Raw genomic sequence first — 20984 nt, 5'->3', positions numbered from 1 at the left:
ATTATCTTCTTAGAACTGGATTATATGAGGCCCCTTCTACACAGCTGTATAAAATACACACTGAAGTGGATTATATGGCAGTGTGGAGTCCAGATAACCCAGTCCAAAGCAGATAATATAAGATTATAAATAGGTTATATAGCTGTCTGGAAGGGCCTTGAGTCTACAATGCCATATAATCCAGTGCAAATTAGATAATCTGTATTTTATAGGCAGTGTGGAAGAGAGAGTGAGGCCTGAGTGGGTTGCTAGGAGACCAAGTGGGTGGAGCTTAGTCTTCTAACTGGCAGCAATTGGCTAAAGACAATTATTCCTCTCCCTCTAATTAGGACTTTATTTTTCTTTTCTTTTTGTTGTCGGAACGTAGGGGCAAGGATGGTGGATTGTGCTGCCAAATTTCTAGGTTCTGGGGCTTGTATTTTTGTTGTTTAGTGGCAGGGGAGGACACCATTTGTCTTTTATATATATACTAGCTGTGCCCGGCCACGCGTTGCTGTGGCAAAGTGGTGGTGGTATTGGTTAAAAATTGTTGTGTAATTTTTATTTGACATTTGCATTTTTTATTAATTTTATTGTAAGTTATCTTTTTATTTATTATATTTTATTATTTTCTTGTATTATTTTTAGTTATTTTCTGTTATTATAGTATTTTATTGTATTAATTTTTTAGTGTTTTTAATTATTTTTTAGTGTTTCTTTTTATTTTTTATTGGGTTGCTAGGAGACCAAGTGGGCAGAGCTTAGCCTTCTAACTGGCAGCAATTGGATAAAAGCAATTATTCCTCTCTCTCTAATTAGGACTTTATTTTTCTTTTCTTTTTGTTGTATCAACCTAGAGGCATGGATGATGGGTTGTGTCGTCAAATTTCGAGGTTGGGGGGCCTGTAGTTTTGTTGTTTTGTGGGTCGCCGTGATGCCATCACTCTTTTATATATATAGATAGATTACATTATAATATAACCATCAATATTATATGTGTATACAACATTATATTATTAAAACTGATATAAAAATATTATATTATAAAACTGAGGGCGGGGGCCAGGTAAATGACCTTGGAGGGCCGCATCCGGCCCACGGGCCTTAGTCTGGGGACCCCTGCTATAGCCAGAGTGCACACTCAACCCATCCATGATGAATCCAGAGCAAACTTGCCCAACATGACAAACTTTAACCACTGATGGAGTTTCTGGCGGTAAACCTGGCATGATGGGAGTTGTAGTTCACCCACAACCAGGGAAAGTGTGACCTCCACTGGTGATGGACCTGGACCAGACTTGGGACACAGAACCTCCAGGACTCACTCAACCTACTGGAGCGATTTGAGGGGACTGACTCACCAGAGTGGGAGTTGTAGTTCATCCTATAGCCAGAGTGCACACTCAACCCATCCATGATGCATCCAGAGCAAACTTGCCCAACATGACAAACTTTAACCACTGATGGAATTTCTGGGAGTAAACCTGGCATGATGGGAGTTGTAGTTCACCCACAACCTTATGCATTTTCGACAATTAAAACATTGACTTTTTCAAATAACCCAGGAAACGCTAGATACCCATAAAAAATAATATAAATAATAATCCAAGGCGGCACGGTATTTAACCCTCTCGCACGGAGCTACAAATACTACTCATTCCCAACTACGGTTCAGTCTTGCGCCGTTTATTCAAGAATCTGCTACATGTCATTTCAATGACGCTTGGGTCCAATCCATCAACCTTGGTACAGGATAAATGGTTTCAGTTCCTCTCCCCCATCCCCAAGCGGGTTATCTTTGCATGAATCGCTTCCGAAAAGAGCGAGAAATATATTTCCCCCCAACAAAAACAAAACAAAACAAAAAAACAATCCCATTGTATTTCAGTCGACATCCTCCATTCACTTCTGCGGCCCGGAACTCTTCAACAAGTTCAAACTTAAAATGTAAAAGTACTTTTAATTCACGGAATGTTCTTTTTTTGGTTCTTAATATACAGCAGATGGTGCACTTTGTTTTAAAAAAATCCATTCTTTTTTATTTTATTTCATTTTTTTTCCATATATTTTCCTTCTTCGGAATCTGACTATACAATAACGTTCTATCTAAAGCTTTGCCGGCCTGGGCTTGATAGGAATATCCCCCTCTCCGAAAGAAAGAACAATCCCGACGTCTCCCCCAAAATCCCACCCTCAAAGCCCCCAAAAATATAAAGAATCTATCCACAATTTTCGCTAAGATCATTTCCATAATGACTATTATCATTTTTATCATCATCATCATCAGGGGAGGAAAAAAGTGCAGCACGCAAAATGGACACGTCACGCGGAAGCAATATTTTCCAATTATTATTATCATTATATTTCCGACCATGAAGACGGTTAAAAACAAACGGGACGGATCAAATCCTATTTACAGAATTGGTTAAGTGTCATGATCTCCAATCTTTGACATCTCCGGTCGGCTGACAAAGAACAGATGCCAGCCATAAAACGGGCCAGCCATAAAACCTCAATTACCCTCTGGTATGTGAGAGCCCCTATATAAATAGGCTAAAGAGAAGGTTCTGATATTCTGTACAAATTGTCGGGTTCTCTTCTCCCAGTTGTGCTGTGGGTAAGTCTTCCACCAGAAGAAAGTGTTACCAGGTGAGTGTACAGCGGAATCAGCAGCGTGCAGTTAACACCATGTGCAAAAGACTCAGACCAGGCAGAGGAATTAAAAGAACAAAAGGAAACTTTACTTATTGAGTTGAAGTCAAATAAACAGTTCAGCAATCGTACAATGTCCTTGTAGTTGCATAGGATCAATAACTAATCAATCAGCGTTCAATATATATACAGCATAGCATATTAATCAGCCACTTGACCGTAGCCAGAGAGCCTGTCTTGTTTCTGTGCTCTCCCAGCAAGCTCAAATTCCCAACTGACAATCCCAGCCATCTGCCAGCAAACAGATACATTGTTTTAGGCATGGCTTTGCCTCTGCAAAAAGCTGAGCTCTTTTGCAGAGATCTTATGCAAACATCTTTGCAAGGATTTCTTTACACACACACATAGCAATTTGGCGCAATAGAAAGCACCAAGACACACGTTGGTAGATTCCAACAAGTTTTATTGTACAGAATACCAGAACCTTCTCTTTAGCCCATTTATATAGGGGCTCTCACATACCAGAGGGTAATTGAGATTTTATGGCTGGCCCGTTTTATGGCTGGCATCTGTTCTTTGTCAGCCGACCGGAGATGTCAAAGATTGGAGATCATGACATCAAGCTAATTTTCCGAAAGGGAAAAAGAGAAAGAAAGACTCTAATATTCAATAGATAGGGAGAGACTCCTCCTCCTCGGAGCTCTTTATGGATTTCATTAGGAGAGACGACGATTAAAATCTTAAGCCATTCATACTTTGGAGAATAAACAACTGCACCTTTCTTTTTTTTTAAAACTGAAAATTAAAAAATAATCCAGAAATAATAAAATATCCTAACACAGCTACATCCACATCCACATAAGCGAATAAGTTATCCCACTACGGGAGGCTCTTCCTGTCGGAAAAGCTTTGGACTCCAAGAAGAAGACGGAGAAAAAGGAGGAGAAGAAGCCAATGGGAAACAAGTTGACTATATATCCAGTATTATTATTTCGACAAAACGGAGCGCATGGGAGGTTCCGGAAACCCGTTTCGGGGGAAACACCGAAGCTCTTGGGGGGGGGGGGGGAGCACTTGGCCACCGGCTGACAAAGGAGCGCATGCGACGAAAGAGGCGCAAGGGGAGCGACAGTCCGTTCTTCCCCCCGTTTCGAAATTGTCTACAGCGAAGGTTTGGGAAATGGCTCCGATTACCTGGACGAGATATATATATATATATATTGCAAAAGAAAAAATTAAAAAAAAGGAACAGACACACAGGTCCCAAACAACCACACCTGGTTCAGAGGGAAGAAGGAAGGAACACAACGAATCCGAAAATGTACATACAATTTGCAAGGAGTTTGACGCTCGGCCCTCGAAACGAAAGAGTTCGCCCGACATCGAAAAGGTACACGAGCCATGCTTCTCTTGGGATGTGTTTCTGCATGGGATTGTTTCCAGAGCTTGAATGGTATCTTTTGTTAAATTATTAATATAATATGTATATATATATATATATTTCAAAGCACAGTCCATTCCAAAGCGGAAGAGGAAGCAACGCTTTTCAGAGACCTTTTCTCTGTCGTTCGGTGGTCTTAAAGCCCCGTTTCGGCCTTCGATACGGACCGTTTTCCCCTCCAATTTTGCACCAGAGAAGTATTTTCATCATCATCATCATCATCATTTCATTACTTATTAATCGCCCTCCATCCACGATGCTCTAGGCGATTTACAAGATAATTTTTTTTTCATTATCCTTTGTTGTTGTTTTTTGGATCCGGTCATTAAAAGGAAGAATACGTTTAGCCATCTAATGCAAAGCAAGCGGGGACGTTGCTCGTCGCCGGCCTTTTCTAGCGAGGAATTATAATTTTTGGCAAAGGAGAATGGCGAGAGAAGGATTGGTCATGGCCGTTTTCGGGGAGAAGGTGCCGAAAGGGAAGGAACCAAAAAGAGGACAAACAACCCGGAAAAAACACAGAAAACGCAACGGCTGGTCCATGGAGAGGGCAAGGAAAGGAAGGGTGGAAAGTCAACCAGAGGAAAAAAAATAAAATAAAATAAAGTAATATATATATATCTATTATCTATGTATATATATATATGTATATTCCTCCTCCCGTGAAGCACAAGACCTCTGCTACAGGTCTATGAGTTGATCCACGAGCAGGAGGGACCTGGCGAGGTTGGGGAGGCTGGACTCTGAGCTTCCGCTGCTGTTTCTAGAGTGACCACCTGGAAGTGCGAGAGACACAGTTCAGTATTCAGGCAGCAGAAAGGAAGGGAAGAAAGAAAGAAAGAAAGAAAGAAAGAAAGAAAGAAAGAAAGAAAGAAAGAAAGAAAGAAAGAAAGAAGGAAAGATAGGTAGGTTAGCTTTTTCCTTAAGACCAGGGGTCCCCAAACTAAGGCCCAGGGGCCGGATGCGGCCCTCCAAGGTCATTTACCTGGCCCCCGCCCTCAGTTTTATAATATAATATTTTTATATCATTTTAAAAAATATAATATATTGTATATTTTTGTATATTCGACTCGGTCTGAATTACGGCTCTTGTATAACGTCTGGTGGATGAATGGCATAAGCACTTTGCATTGTTTTAAACTTTGTATATTGTATTTTATGACTATTTTATGATTGTTTTAACTGTTTTAATCATTTTAGTTTATTGTATATCCGTGTAAAGGCATCAATTGCCACTTGTAAGCCGCCCTGAGTCCCCTCGGGTGAGAAGGGCGGGGTATAAATAATTGAAATAAATAATAAAAATAAATAATAATAAAAATATATACATATAATATTTATAATAATATAATGTTATACAATATAATACTAATAACACCATATAATAATATTAATTATATGATATATATTACAGTATAGTGGTATAGTTCAATATCTATATATATAAAAGAGTGATGGCATCACGGCGACTCACAAAACAACAAAACTACAGGCCCTCCAACCTCGAAATTTGACAACACAACCCATCATCCACGCCTCTAGGTTGATACAAAAAAAAAAGAAAAGAAAAATAAAGTCCTAATTAGAGAGAGAGAGGAATAATTGCTTTTATCCAATTGCTGCCAGTTAGAAGGCTAAGCTCCTCCAACTTGGTCTCCTAGCAACCCAATAAAAAATTATAAAAAACACTAAAATTAATACAATAAAATACTATAATAACAGAAAATAACTAAAAATAATACAAGAAAATAATAAAATATAATAAATAAAAATATAACTTCCAATAAAATTAATAAAAAATTGCAAATAACGTCAAATAAAAATTACACAACCATTTTTAACCAATACCACCACCACTTTGCCACAGCAACGCGTGGCCGGGCACAGCTAGTATACATATAATATTTATAATAATATAATGTTATACAATATAATACTAATAACACCATATAATAATATTAATTATATGATATATATTACATATAATATTACAGTATAGTGGTATAGTTCAATATAGTAATATATAATGCTAATATTGTGCTATGCTAATAATATAATATATTGTATGTACATACAGCTGCTCTGAGTCTCCTTCGGGGTGAGAAGGGCGGGATATAAATGTAATAAATAAATGTAGTAAATGAATAAATAAATAATTTTAGACTTAGGTTCGCCCAAAGTCTGAAATGACTTGAAGGCACACAACAACAAAAATCCTAATTAACTTGACTATCTCATTGGCCAGAAGCAGACCCACACTTCCCATTGAAATCCTGATAGGTTTATGTTGGCTACAATTGTTTCATTTTTAAATATTGTATTGTTCTTTCATTGTTGTTGTTGTTTTGCACTACACATAAGACATGTGCAGTGTGCATAGGAATTTGTTCGGTTTTTTTCCCCAAATAATAATTCGGCCCCTCCACAGTCTGAAGGATTATAGACCGGCCTTCTGCTTTAAAAGTTTGAGGACCCCTGCTTAAGACAAACGGAAAGAAAGGAAGCAAGGAGGGGGTTCAAAAACAAAGACGGCATTAAATAGAAGGGGGGAAAGACCACAACGTGCTCCGCAAACAAGCCAATAAATAAAATACTGGGGAGAGACGGGAAACAAAACCGTCCCGAATCCACGTGGGATCTTGAAAGATGCAATGTGTGCTCAGTAGCTTCAACTCTAAATGGGGATCCTATGGATTTTGTTGGAAACATTGCCCATTCCTTCCTCTGAAATAAGAACCGAGAACGCCTGCCACAGATGTGGGCAAGATGTCAGAAGAGAATGCTTAACACAGCTTGCACTATTGGCCCAGCTCCTTTTGGAGCCAAACCAAGATTTTATCATTATATGTACTGTATGCGACCTTATTTGTTTTTATGATTTGTTTTTATTGTCGATTGACTTGTTTTATTGCTATGTTTTTATATTGTTTGATGTCTGGGCTTGGTGAGCCGCACCGAGTCCCTTCGGGGAGATGGGGCGGGGTATAAAAATAAAATTATTATTTTATTATGACACAGCAAACAAGATAGATATGCTGGATTTCCTATCACAAAATCACAAGTCGAACACTTGCCAAGTGTCTAGGACTGTGTGATGTATTATTATTATTATTATTTTATTATGACACAGCAAACAAGATAGATATGCTGGATTTCGTATCACAAAATCACAAGTCGAACACTTCCCAAGTGTCTAGGACTGTATGATGTATTATTATTATTATTATTATTATTATTATTATTATTATTATTATTTTATTATGACACAGCAAACAAGACAGACATGCTGGATTTCATTTCACAAAATCACAAGTCGAACACTTCCCAAGTGTCTAGGACTGTGTGATGTATTTTCGGACGATGTATGCAGATCCCAGCAGGGTGGCCTTTTGCAGTTGGCAGATCGTAATTTTGTCAATGCCTATTGTTTCCAAATGCCGGCTGAGATCTTTTGGCACGGCACCCAGTGTGCCCATCACCACCGGGACCACCTGCACTGGTTTCTGCCAGAGTCTTTGAAGTTCAATCTTGAGGTCCTGATAGTATTATTGTTATTATTATTACTATTATTATTATTATTATTATTATTATTATTAATAATAATGTTTGCACCTCCAGGAGGGCTTGGAGCAGCAACATTCTCAGTTAAATCCTGCCATAAAGACATTAGGGGATGCCTGCTTCTTTGCAGCACCCAGTGTGCCCATCACCACTGGGACCACCTGCACTGGTTTTTGCCAGAGTCTTTGAAGTTCAATCTTGAGGTCCTGATAGTATTATTATTATTATTATTATTATTATTATTATTGTTATTATTATTAATGTTTGCACCTTCAGGAGGGCTTGGAGCAGCAACATTCTTAGTTAAATCCTGCCGTAAAGACATTAGGGGACACTTGCTTCTTTGCAGCACCTTCTCAGAAAATGAGAAGCCAAGAAAGGGTGATCATGTGGGTGCTGCCAAAACTTGGGAAGCGGGAGGAAAGAGAGCCTTGCATGCAGCGCAGAGATCTCCGCCGTCTCTGGTTTGGGATTTGGGGACGAAAGGCGGGTGGAGGGCGGACGGACGGCTAGGCGGCTGCCTCCTTGCCCTGCTTACCTTGTGCATTTTTGGATATCAACACAGGGATGGGGTCAAACTCATCTTCGGCCACTTTCTCAGAGCCCTCCGGGACATCAAAGCCCGAGATCAGGTTAGTATCTTCTGCAGCGTTGAGGGGAGGAGGGGAGGAAGGAGGGAGGGAGGGGGGAGGGAGAACCCAAGTGGAAAACAATAAAAGGAGCAAAAAGATAGAACAGAGAAAAGCCGGTTAGAAATCATCGGAGGCATGTTAGGTGGGGGTTGGGGGCGTTAAAGAGCCAAAAGGAAGCAGGAGAGGAAAGCAGGATATGAATACGAAATCATAAATGAAGGCGTAAAAGGGGCCAAAGAAGCAGCAGGAGAGAGAAGAAGCGGCCCAGGGGTGCGGCGGTTGTTAGTGCCTCTCCTTGCGGGAGGAAAGAAGTGGCTTCCAGATGGTCGTCTGTGGAAACAACCGTGGAATTTGCACAGAGGACCAGCCTGGGAGATGGCCACCTCCTTTCTGCTGCCGAGGGCCAAGGATGGAAGAGGCAATGGGCAATTGCTGCCCGCTCCAGGCACCCACCCACATTGGGCACCACAGCCGAGCAACTTCATGGACGACAGGGCCAATGCTTTTTGGTGCTGTTTCTGGGGCTTGCCTTTCAAAGTGTTTCATGTAGAAATTTGCTATGACTGGGCTCAGAGGGCTCCCCATGGCCACTCCCTCTTTCTGTTCATAGAATTCATTGTCCCATTGAAAGTAGCTTGTGGTAAGGCAATGGTGAGGACAGAATGCTTCTGGAACATGGCCATACAGCCCGGAAAACACACAACAACCCCATGATTCTGGCCATGAAAGCCTTCAACAACACAATCCCCTGATGTTTCCCTCCATAAACTCACACATAGCCCTGGCTACGCTTCACTCGACTCTGCCATAGAGGCCAGATATTCTTATGCACATATCCACGCAAAGTCCTGCAACGCCTCCCTTGTGAATACAGGGATTCAAGACGAAAAACTAACCCTGGCTCCCTTTGATGCTTTCATTTGGCTAAGCAAATTGGAGCGTTATGAAAATACAAAGAGTGTTTTAATGATTCATGCATACATTATGCTTAAGAGTGAGTCGTTGTTGTATGTCAGCCTGTTCAATCTGTGTCTGTTCCTTCTGTACAGCCTGCGGCTGACTTTCACGCAGAAAATGATGCTTCACTTAAGGAATGTGGGCCAGAGTTAAGTCTCAATGAGAGGCCTGAGCAGCCGGATTTAAGTGTAGATGAGACGGATCAGATGACTTTTCACAGAGTTCTGCAGTTACAATCTGGCAGTGATTCAGAGGCTGGGTGTCCAGCTAGCAGCAAGGAGATAACCTTGAACCGAAGACAGTTTTACAGTAAAGATAGGGAAATCTCTGGAAAACTCAGATGGTCTGCTTGTTTACAATTGAAAAGAAATAATAATAAGACAGCTGCCTCAGAAGGGGAAAAAGTGCATTTCTCAAGGTTGGGGATTTTGAGGAGGGCTTTTATTGATTCATGGTTTCTCAGTCAAGGCAACTTTGCCTTAACCCAAGGTTCACGTTTCCCAGCGCTCCCTGTTTCCAAAGATTTATGGTGTTTCAGTTGGCCTTTGGGATTTAATGTTTGCTTCCTGAATTACTTTAACCAAGTTTTGCCAATGGTTTTGTTTTGCTATGTTTCCTGTTTTTACCTGCCTTGCTCCATGGAATAATAATATAATAATAACTTTATTTTTATATTATTTATTAATTATTTATTTAATACATCTATATCCCACCCTTCTCACCCCGAAGGGGACTCAGAGCGGCTTACAAATTAAATTTACATACAATATTATATTATTAGCATAGCACAATATTGGCAATAAATTACCATAGTGTATTATATATATTGTAATATTATTAATAATATTACATGTAATATAAAATATATAATTAATATTATTATATCTTATTTATTTATTTAATACATTTATATCCCGCCCTTCTCACCCCGAAGGGGACTCAGAGCGGCTTACAAATTAAATTTACATACAATATTATATTATTAGCTAGCACAATACTGGCAATAAATTACCACGTTGTACTATATATATTGTAATATTATTAATAATATTACATGTAATATATAATATATAATTAATATTATTATATCTTATTTATTTATTTAATACATTTATATCCCGCCCTTCTCACCCCGAAGGGGACTCAGAGCGGCTTACAAATTAAATTTACATACAATATTATATTATTAGCATAGCACAATATTGGCAATAAATTACCATAGTGTATTATATATATTGTAATATTATTAATAATATTACATGTAATATAAAATATATAATTAATATTACTATATCTTATTTATTTATTTAATAAATTTATATCCCGCCCTTCTCACCCCGAAGGGGACTCAGAGTGGCTTATAAATTAAATTTACATACAATATTATATTATCAGCATAGCACAATACAGGCAATAAATTACCACATTGTACTATATCTATATATTGTAATATTATTAATAATATTACATGTAATATAAAATATATAATTAATATTACTATATCTTATTTATTTATTTAATACATTTATATCCCGCCCTTCTCACCCCGAAGGGGACTCAGAGTGGCTTACAAATTAAATTTACATACAATATTATATTACCAGCATAGCACAATACTGGCAATAAATTACCACATTCTACTATATCTATATATTGTAATATTATTAATAATATTACATGTAATATATAATATATAATTAATATTATTATATTGTATTTTTAGTATTATATTGTATCATATCCCGCCTCCATCTCCCCAAAGAGGCTCGGGACGGCTTACATGGGAACAAGCCCGATCCAACAAAGATTAAAACCAAACATAGATTAAAACATATCTCAACAGAATCTCTACAGTTTGATAGTATGGATTTAAACTGAAACTTTAAAGACATTATTCCCTCATTATTTTTGGATTGTATTTTTTTACTATATACTGCTTGGCTTTTTTAATACATTCTACAATAAACTGCTTGCTGTATAATCAGTTGGTGTGTAGCTTACAGTCAAAGGGATTTCTGCCTTGGGGTGCGACAATCGTTTGTGCCCAGGACATTTGAAAAGTGCAAGAGAAATGGGTCCAAAGGCACAATTCTTGCACAACCAGTCTTGGTCTTGGTGTTGTGGAAGGTTGGCCAAACCATGGCTTGCTCCCAAAGCCTTTGTGGATTTTCTGGCCATGGCTCTGGTCATTTGAGACAAACCTTTGCACAGAAGAGTGGACTTCTGCCCGGTTTGGCTGGTGATTTTGTATCCACTCTTATTGGAAACGTTAAAGGCGCTATCCAAGACTACGAACCTATTTTGGATTCTCGGTACAGGATAGTTCCTTTCCCATTTGGACTGAGCAAATTCCCCATGCCGCGCCCGCAAGAGACACTTTCCACATAGCAACAACCATCGTGATCATAAGAATAATGGATTATTGAACAGACTCCAAATCATGGACGGTCCAAAACTCAAGGATGCGGGTGAAGATGGAGATGATGGCTGACATCCCAGCCCTGGGATTCAAGCTGGCTTATAACAAATACAGTAGAGCCTTACTTATCCAACACTCACTTATCCAACGTTCTGGATTATCCAATGTATTTTTGTAGTCAATATTTTCAATACATTGTGCTAAATTTGTAAATACAGTAATTACTACATAGCATTACTACATATTGAACTACTTTTTCTGTCAAATTTGTTGTATAACATGATGTTTTGGTGCTTAATTTGTAAAATCATAACCTAATTTGATGTTTAATAGGCTTTTCCTTAATCCCTCCTTATTATCCAACATATTCGCTTATCCAACATTCTGCCGGCCCGTTTATGTTGGATAAGTGAGACTCTACTGTACTCCAGGGTGGTGATTATTATTCATATCCTGCTTTTCTCCCAAAGCTCTTATTTACTGGTAATTATATCCCACGTGTCTTTAAAAGCGGCTCACAATTAAAAACAACATTATATTTAAAATACACACACACACAAAGTTATTGAGATAGAATTAAGCTAGCACTATGTTGTTGTTTTTCCAGAAGATAAAAAGGTCTGAAAAACGGTCCAACCAGAACAATACAACATTTCCAATCCCATTTTTTGTTTGCAATTTGGTGTCTCTTTGCAAACACAGTCCACCTATCCAGGCATCGTAGGGAGTAGACTTAGGGTGCATCTACACTGGAGAATGAATGCAGTTTGGCACCACTTATTAAGCATCACAGCCCAATAATAATAGTAATAATACTGTGGGACTTCCGAATCCAGACTGACAAAGTTCTGGAACACAACATACCAGACATCACAGTTGTGGAAAAGAACAAGGTTTGGATCATTGATGTCGCCATCCCAGGTGACAGTTGTATTGATGAAAAACAACAGGAAAAACTCAGCCGCTATCAGGACGTCAAGATTGAACTTCAAAGACTCTGGTAGAAACCAGCGCAGGTGGTCCCGGTGGTGATGGGCACATTGGGTGCCGTGTCAAAAGATCTCAGCCAGCATTTGGAAACAATAGGCTTTGACAAAATCACGATCTGCCAACTGCAAAAGGCCACCCTACTGGGATCTGCGCGCATCATGTGAAAATACATCACACAGTCTTAGACGCTTGGGAAGTGTTCGAGTTGTGATTTTGTGATACAAAATCCAGCATTGTCTGACAATGTCTATTGTTTCCAAATGCCGGCTGATATCTTTTGGCATGGCACCCAGTGTGCCCATCACCACCAGGACCACCTGTACTGGTTTCTGCCAGTCTTTGAAGTTTGATCTTGAGGTCCTGATAGCGGCTGAGTTTTCCCATTATTATTATTATTATTATTATTAGTAGTAGTAGTAGTAGTACCTGTTTTATCTCTCCCGAAGGAGATCTGCAGGAAGTTCTTCCCAATGTTTAGTTGGAATCCCTTTTCCTGCCATTTGGATCCATTGTTCCATTGTGACCCCTTCTCTGGAGCCGCAGAAAACACCCCTGTCCCCTTCTCCTCTATGGGACCTCCTTTCAAGCATGCCAATATGACTCTCACGTCCCGTTCTCTCAGCCTTGTAAGGTTTCCTTTCCTTTCAGAGTCTAGCGCCTTTTCACACTTCTAACCAACCAACCAATCCACAAAGCAAACCCACGGGGCTGTTGTCGTACCTTTGTGAGCCTGGGGTGGCACAGCCAAGGGCGCAAACTCCTCCAGGAGGTCGGTAGCCGGGTTGGAGAGCAGAGAGCAGTCCAGGAGGGAGTCCTCTCCGGTCAGAGAGTCTGGTCACCCAAAAGAAAGCGACAGGCCCAGGAAACAGCACAGAGAAGAGTTGCGGGTCAGCAAGGCCCTCGGATGGTCAAGGAGGCCCTCGACCCACCCAGACCACACACACAAAGGGGAAACCAAGGCAGCGTCAGGAAAGGCCCCGCGTTGCAGGCAGGGAAGGAGACGGCTCTAAACGACAACCAGTTCCGATCTTTGTTGGTTTGATATGTCACAAAAACATACAATGTTATGAAATATGATATACGGTTTGAATGGAATTGCATGAAAGATGAATGAATGAGAGCTAATAATTTCGGATGCACCATTCTAAAATATTGAGGCCTGGAAAACAACTACACTCATGGACTGTAATTAAAAGTTGCTGATAAGAACTGTGACAATGATTAAATGTTGGACTTTGGGGGGGGAAACAACTTGTTTACATTAATCAGAGACAATGGCTCTTTCAAATTAAGGAAATGTTTACAAGGTTCCTTATGTTAAGAAGGAAGTCAACACAAGGCTGCTTGCATTTACTAGCACCAATCAAGGAGAGTCAACAACATCTGCCAGGAAACTGAGACGGAGCCAGGATGTTTTAGTTGGCCAAACAACCTGTCAGTCATTACAACTTTGGAACAACATCAGCAAAATATTGCTATATAAGAGAACTTATTGCAATCCAAAAATTGTGATAGACAGCAGTGCCGTTAACCTGACATGCTCTGCTCCTTGGGAAGGACAGAGATGGTATATGTGTATGGGGAGTGTCAGAACCGCAATGGAAAACAGGATTCTGCTTGTCATTGGGCCAGGCTGTGGCGCAGCTGGTTAGTAGCCAGCTGCAATAAAACACTACTGACCAAAAGGTCATGAGATCGAAGCCCGGGTCAGATTGAGCTCCCAGCCATTAATAGTCTAGCTTGCTGTTGACCTAAGCAGCTCGAAAGACCGTTGCATCTGTTTCCTTTCTACCTTCTTTATTTGGGCTTTGCTTGCTTTGTTTAATAAGATATAATCTATACAGCTCAATTTATTGTGTCTTGCAGAATAAAAAGTATCCCTAATACTTTGGTTTGCATGTGCATCCACCATATTAAGCTTATTTACATTTATTGCTTTATTATTTTTTGTAGTTAAGTCCAAATAATTCCACATAATTATCCAGCTTCTTTTTTGTATTCAATATATACTGTTTTGTGTTTCTATTAGGTGCATACATCACAGCTAATGTTATTTTAACCTGATTTATCTTCCCTTTCACAAAAACTGTTCTACCTTCCCTATCTTTTTGAACATCAAGCACCTGAAATGGAACATTTTCATTAATTAGAATTGCTACCCCTCGTGAGTTCCCTGTCCCTCGAGATTCAAAAATTCTATTCCTTGTTTTATCCTTAATCAATTTATCCCTTTCCCTCTTTTTATGAGTTTCCGATAACATTATCACATTTATTCTACAGTCCCTTGCCAACTTCAACATCCTGTAAATCTCGAGATCTGCCATTCCATTTATATTCAGTGCCAATATAGCTAAATCACCCATTTGTTTTGTTTAATTTCATTTCTATATCTCCCCCTTGTCTCTTCAGCTTCCTTTCTTCTCCTCTCCCGCTTATTGCCCCCCTCTCTGGATCCTATCTGGGGTGACCACAGGATTCACGAGTATGGCTTTTATCCATGGCTTCCTGTTTTCGTGATGAGGTTGGGGACATGGAAGCCGAAAGAAGCAGTGAAAGCACAAAGCAAGGAGACAGGAGAGGGTCCCTCCTCCCACCCCCACCCCACGTGAACCATGGGCACGGATGCCCTTTGGAGCCCCCTTCCTCCCACCCACCTGCTCTGTTGGAAGCCACAGAGTCGGTCTGCGAGGAGGAGAGGCGCTGCTGGCCGCTGGGGGCCTCCAGGCCCGGGATGAGGCTCTCTGCGGCCCCCGCCAGGTCGGCTTTTCCTTTCCAGAGGCAAAAGAGAGAGGAGTAGCCAACAGTTAGAAGGAAGGAGGAGAGAGGAAAAAAGAGAGCAGAGGAGAGGAGAGAGGAAGGATGGAGATGGAGAAGGAAGAGATGGTGATGAAGGTGGAGATAGAGAAGGTGGAGATGGCTGAGCTGGAGTAGGAGAAGAAGACAGAGAAGGAGAAAGTGGAGATGGAAATGGAGAAAGGAGAAGATGGAGATGGTGGAGATGGAGAAGAAGATGGGGATGGAGATTATGGGGATGGAGAAAGAAAAGAAGATGAGATGGCAGAGATGGAGAAGGAAAAGATGGAGATGGCAGAGATGGAGGAGACAGAGATGAAGAAAGTGAAGATGGAGGAGAAAGTGAAGGAAATGGTAATGAAGGTAGAGTTAGAGAAAGTGGAAATGGAGATGGTTGAGCTGCAGCAGGAGAAGATGGAGGTGGAGAAAGTGAATATGGAGAAGGTGGAGATGGAAACTGAGAAAGGAAAGAAGGAGATGGCAATGGTGAAGGTGGAGAAGTGGAGATGGAGAAGAAGATGGGGATGGAGAAACAAATCTTCCCAAAATCCCAAGCCCACCTTCCTCTGAGATCCCCCCACGCTACACTTTCTCATTTCAGAGGGTCCAAATAGTAATAATAATAATCATAGTAATAATCATCATAGTAATCATCATCATCATCATCATCATTGGGTTGCTGTGAGTTTTCCGGGCTGTATGGCCATGTTCCAGAAGCATTCTCTCCTGACGTTTTGCCCACATCTGTGGCAGCCATCCTCAGAGGTTGTGAGACATATTGGAAACTAGGTAAGGGAGGTTTTTATATTTGTGGAAGGGCCTTTGAAATGGTCATATGACTGGTCAAATAAATAAATAAATTATTGTTGTTATTATTGTATGACACAGCAAACGAGATAGATATGCTGGATTTCGTATCACAAAATCACAAGTCGAACACTTCCCAAGTGTCTAGGATGGTGTGATGTATTTTCGGATGATGCGCGCAGATCCCAGCAGGGTGGCCTTTTGCAGTTGGCCGATCGTAATTTTGTCAATGTCTATTGTTTCCAAATGCCGGCTGAGATCTTTTGGCACGGCACCCAATGTGCCCATCACCACCGGGACCACCTGCACTGGTTTCTGCCAGAGTCTTTGCAGTTCAATCTTGAGGTCCTGAGAGCGGCTGAGTTTTTCCTGTTGTTTTTCGTCAATGCGACTGTCACCTGGGATGGCGACATCAATGATCCAAACCTTTTTCTTTTCCACAACTGTGATGTCTGGTGTGTTGTGTTCCAGAACTTTGTCAGTCTGGATTCGGAAGTCCCACAGTATCTTTGCGTGCTCATTCTCCAATACTTTTGCAGGTTTGTGATCCCAACAGTTCTTTGCTGCTGGGAGGTGGTACTTGAGGCATAAGTTCCAATGGATCATTTGGGCCACATAGTTTTGCCTCTGTTTGTAGTCTGTCTGTGTGATTTTCTTACAGTAGCTGAGGATATGATCAATGGTTTCGTCGGTTTCCTTGCACAGTCTGCATTTTGGGTCATCAGCTGATTTTTCAATCTTGGCCTTAATGTCCTTTGTCCTGATGTCTTGCTCCTGGGCTGCAAGGATCAGGCCTTCTGTCTCCTTCTTCAGGGTCCCATTCGTGAGCCAGAGCCAGGTCTTCTATTATTATTATTATTATTATTATTATTATTATTATTAATTGCCTTTGTCCTGATGTCTTGCTCCTGGGCTGCAAGGATCAGGCCTTCTGTCTCCTTCTTCAGGGTCCCATTCGTGAGCCAGAGCCAGGTCTTCTATTATTATTATTATTATTATTATTATTATTATTATTATTATTATTAATTGCCTTTGTTCTGATGTCTTGCTCCTGGGCTGCAAGGATCAGGCCTTCTGTCTCCTTCTTCAGGGTCCCATCCGTGAGCCAGAGCCAGGTCTTCTATTATTATTATTATTATTATTATTATTATTAATTGCCTTTGTCCTGATGTCTTGCTCCTGGGCTGCAAGGATCAGGCCTTCTGTCTCCTTCTTCAGGGTCCCATTCGTGAGCCAGAGCCAGGTCTTCTATTATTATTATTATTATTATTATTATTATTATTAATTGCCTTTGTCCTGATGTCTTGCTCCTGGGCTGCAAGGATCAGGCCTTCTGTCTCCTTCTTCAGGGTCCCATTCGTGAGCCAGAGCCAGGTCTTCTATTATTATTATTATTATTATTATTATTATTATTATTATTAATTGCCTTTGTTCTGATGTCTTGCTCCTGGGCTGCAAGGATCAGGCCTTCTGTCTCCTTCTTCAGGGTCCCATCCGTGAGCCAGAGCCAGGTCTTCTATTATTATTATTATTATTATTATTATTATTAATTGCCTTTGTCCTGATGTCTTGCTCCTGGGCTGCAAGGATCAGGCCTTCTGTCTCCTTCTTCAGGGTCCCATTCGTGAGCCAGAGCCAGGTCTTCTATTATTATTATTATTATTATTATTATTATTATTATTATTATTATTATTATCAATTGTCTTTGTCCTGATGTCTTGCTCCTGGGCTGCAAGGATCAGGCCTTCTGTCTCCTTCTTCAGGGTCCCATTCGTGAGCCAGAGCCAGGTCTTCTCCTTATCAGCTTTTCCTTCAGTTTTGTCAAGGAACTTTCCATGCAGTGTTTTGTTGTGCCAGCTGTCAGCTCTAGTTTGTAGTGCGATTTTCTTGTACGTGTGGAAGGTCTACAGATATATAAACCTCCCTTGCCTAGATGATGATGATTACTATGATTAATATATTTATTTACACCCCGCTACTCAACCTTTAGCCAAAGTTCATGCTAAGTCCCAAAACGGATATGCCGTACTCCTTTGCTCTCACCCACTATGCATTCCCATCACTAGTCTTGGCATAAAACATTGGCTTTTGTATGCAGAGAAAGAACATTGCAATTAAAAACCGGGAGGCAGCCGGGGAGGGCTGGGCATGCAGGAGAGGAGACCCCCCGGGGGGGGGGGTCTTGGGGTGGTTACCATTCACGGCATCAGAGGCGCAACCGAAGGGGTCGGCAAGAGGCAGAAGGTCGGGGAGCAGAAGAGCAGGTTCGGGAGATTTGAGGCCCTCAATCAGTTTCTCTGACGGACAGCCGAGAAGGAAAGCAGGGAGGAGGAAGCAGAGAGGAAGAGCGTCAAACAGGAGGAAGGGAGGGGAAACCAATAACATCCGTTAAAGCAAAGACGTTCCACAACTAAGGAAGCGTCCGCACTGTACAATGATGCCGTTCGACAACACTGTCTTGGTTCAATGCTATTGGATCCTGGGAGATGTAGTTCGGTGCCCTATTTGGAAGAGAAGGCAAAAAACTTGGAGAACCACCTCCCAGGTTCCCATAGCACTTCAAGTGGTATCCAAATGAATTAATCTGACAACGTAGATACACACTAAAAAGGGTCTCGCCAAGGAACTTCCAAGAGACTACAAGTTTGGGATCCAGGGACCAGGTCACCTGCAATGTGAGCCGGCACTTATCACACGTTCAAGACCTGCACTCTGCATGCGTCCACACACGTCGGTTAATGCTCCACAACAACCAGACCATGCGACCCCACTCAGTGCATCTACACTGCGGAATTAATGCAGTTTGGCATCCCTTTTACTGCCACGGCTCAATGCTAGGGAATCCTGGGCGTTGCATTTTGTCGAAACCACAACACTCTTCAGCAGAGAAGGCTCAAGATCTTACGAAACTACATTTCCCATGGTTCCACACCATTGAGCTGTGATAAGAAAAGCTCAAACTGCATTCATCCCACAGTGTAGAATACGCACCCTGAAAGATAGATACAGTAGAGTCTCACTTATCCAACACTCGCTTATCCAACGTTCTGGATTATCCAACACATTTTTGTAGTCAATGTTTTCAATACAGCGTGATATTTTGGTGTTAAATTCGTAAATACAGTAATTACTACGTAACATTACTGCCTATTGAACTACTTTTTCTGCCAAATTTGTTGTCAAACATGATGTTTTGGTGCTTCATTTGTAAAATCATAACCTAATTTGATGTTTAATAGGCCTTTCCTTAATGCTTCCTTATTATCCAACATATTCACTTATCCAACATTCTGCTGGCCCATTTATATTGGATAAGTGAGATTCTACTGTAGCTTTGTTGCACACGACTATTTCAAAACACACAGCAGAAAGAAATAACACTAGGTAACAAAAAAGTGAAAAATTTTCTGTTCCTGGTTTGAAAGTGTTAAATCCTGTTTGACTGTGCAGTCCTTACTTTCAGGATAGTTGCCTACTCCAGAAAACGTGTAAGATGTTTTATAGATGTTCTATAACGCCAAAGGCATGAGTCAAAACGGATAAAGCCCAGCTAAGGGGATGCTGAGGGTACAAGACGCAGAAAGGAATTGTGGGGGTTGGAGTCCAAAACACCTGGAGGGCCACAGTTTGCCCAGGTCTGTTCTGGGATCTCCCAATGGACCTCCTCTTCTTCTCAAGGGACAACGTGTTCCCACCTGCTTTGTGGTCACCTGAAACCGTGAATATAACCAAACGCCATTGTATTAATTCCAAAACGCAGAACCTATTTGGAGTGGAATAGAATCCTAGAATCATAGAGCTGGAAGAGACCTCTTGGGCCATCCAGTCCAACCCCATTATGCCAAGAAGCAGGAAAATCACAATCAAAGCACTCCCAACAGATGGCCATCCAGCCTCTGTTTAAAAGCCTCCAAAGGAGCCTCCACCACACTCCACACGGGGCAGAGAGTTCCACTGCTGAACAGCTCTCACAGTGAAGAAGTTCTTCCTCATGTTCACCTTATTGAGGATTCTGGATGAATGGATTTTAATCTTGGATATGCTTAAAATTTTATATAATGTGATTTTATTTTGCAATGGTACCTGTTTTATATGAATTGTTGTTTTATAGATTGTTTTATATGAATTGTTGTTTTTACATTGTTTTTAGGCATTGAATTTTTGCCTATTTATTGTAAGCTGCTTTGAGTCCCCTTGGGGAGAAAGCCGGGGTAAAAGTTATGTAAATAAATACATAAATAAAATCTCCTTTCCTGTGGTTTGAAGCCATTGCTCCATTGCGTCCTAGTCTCCAGGGCAGCAGAACGGAAGCCTGCTCCCTCCTCCCCATGACTTTCTTCCCCTCACATCTTGATCCATGGCCCACATCATGTCTCCTCTCCGCCTTCTCTTCTGCAGGCTAAACATGCCCAGCTCTTTAGGCCACTCCTCATAGGGATTGTTCTCCAGACCCTTAATAATTTTAGTCGCCCTCCTCTGGACACTTTCCAGCTTGTCAACATCTCCCAAGAGCTCATCACCTTTAGATCAAATCCCAGAGCGGATCCACCGTGACACTCATATGGATTCCACTGTCACCTTGCTTCCTTCTTGGTGTTTGTATGTGCAAAAGAGAGAGAGCAAGAAACACAACTCTTCCTATGGGCAAATGTTCAGTAAAGGCAAGTAAAGGAAACTGGTTTAAACAAATGGCCTTTGAGCCCGGGCTGTGGCGCAGGCGGGAGAACAAGCCAGCTGCAATTAACTGCAATGA

At 41.0% G+C, this 20984-nt stretch overlaps 1 protein-coding gene across 6 annotated transcripts in view; it reads right to left on the bottom strand.

Annotated features, from left to right (window-relative positions):
- aak1 (AP2 associated kinase 1) overlaps window positions 1-20984 on the bottom strand; it is an 86259-nt gene that overhangs the window by 15477 nt on the left and 49798 nt on the right. For 2 of the 6 annotated variants that reach the window (XM_062961208.1, XM_062961207.1), the window contains 3 exons: window positions 18427-18528; window positions 15286-15399; window positions 13352-13462 (listed from right to left, as the gene is read on the bottom strand). The exons of 1 other annotated variant lie outside the window; for it this stretch is intronic. In XM_062961208.1, coding sequence (XP_062817278.1) covers window positions 13352-13462; window positions 15286-15399; window positions 18427-18528 — 327 coding nt within the window. Of the gene's footprint in view, window positions 1-1644; window positions 4849-8171; window positions 8277-13351; window positions 13463-15285; window positions 15400-18426; window positions 18529-20984 lie in introns of those variants that run through there. 3 more of the 6 variants (XM_062961211.1, XM_062961212.1, XM_062961209.1) reach the window with 3 other exon arrangements.

The sequence above is a fragment of the Anolis carolinensis genome, unplaced genomic scaffold (assembly GCF_035594765.1).
Source record: "Anolis carolinensis isolate JA03-04 unplaced genomic scaffold, rAnoCar3.1.pri scaffold_8, whole genome shotgun sequence".
In the NCBI taxonomy this organism is placed as follows: domain Eukaryota; kingdom Metazoa; phylum Chordata; class Lepidosauria; order Squamata; family Dactyloidae; genus Anolis; species Anolis carolinensis.
The sequence above is the reverse complement of the archived record's forward strand: the minus strand, read 5'-3'. Positions and strand labels throughout refer to the sequence as shown.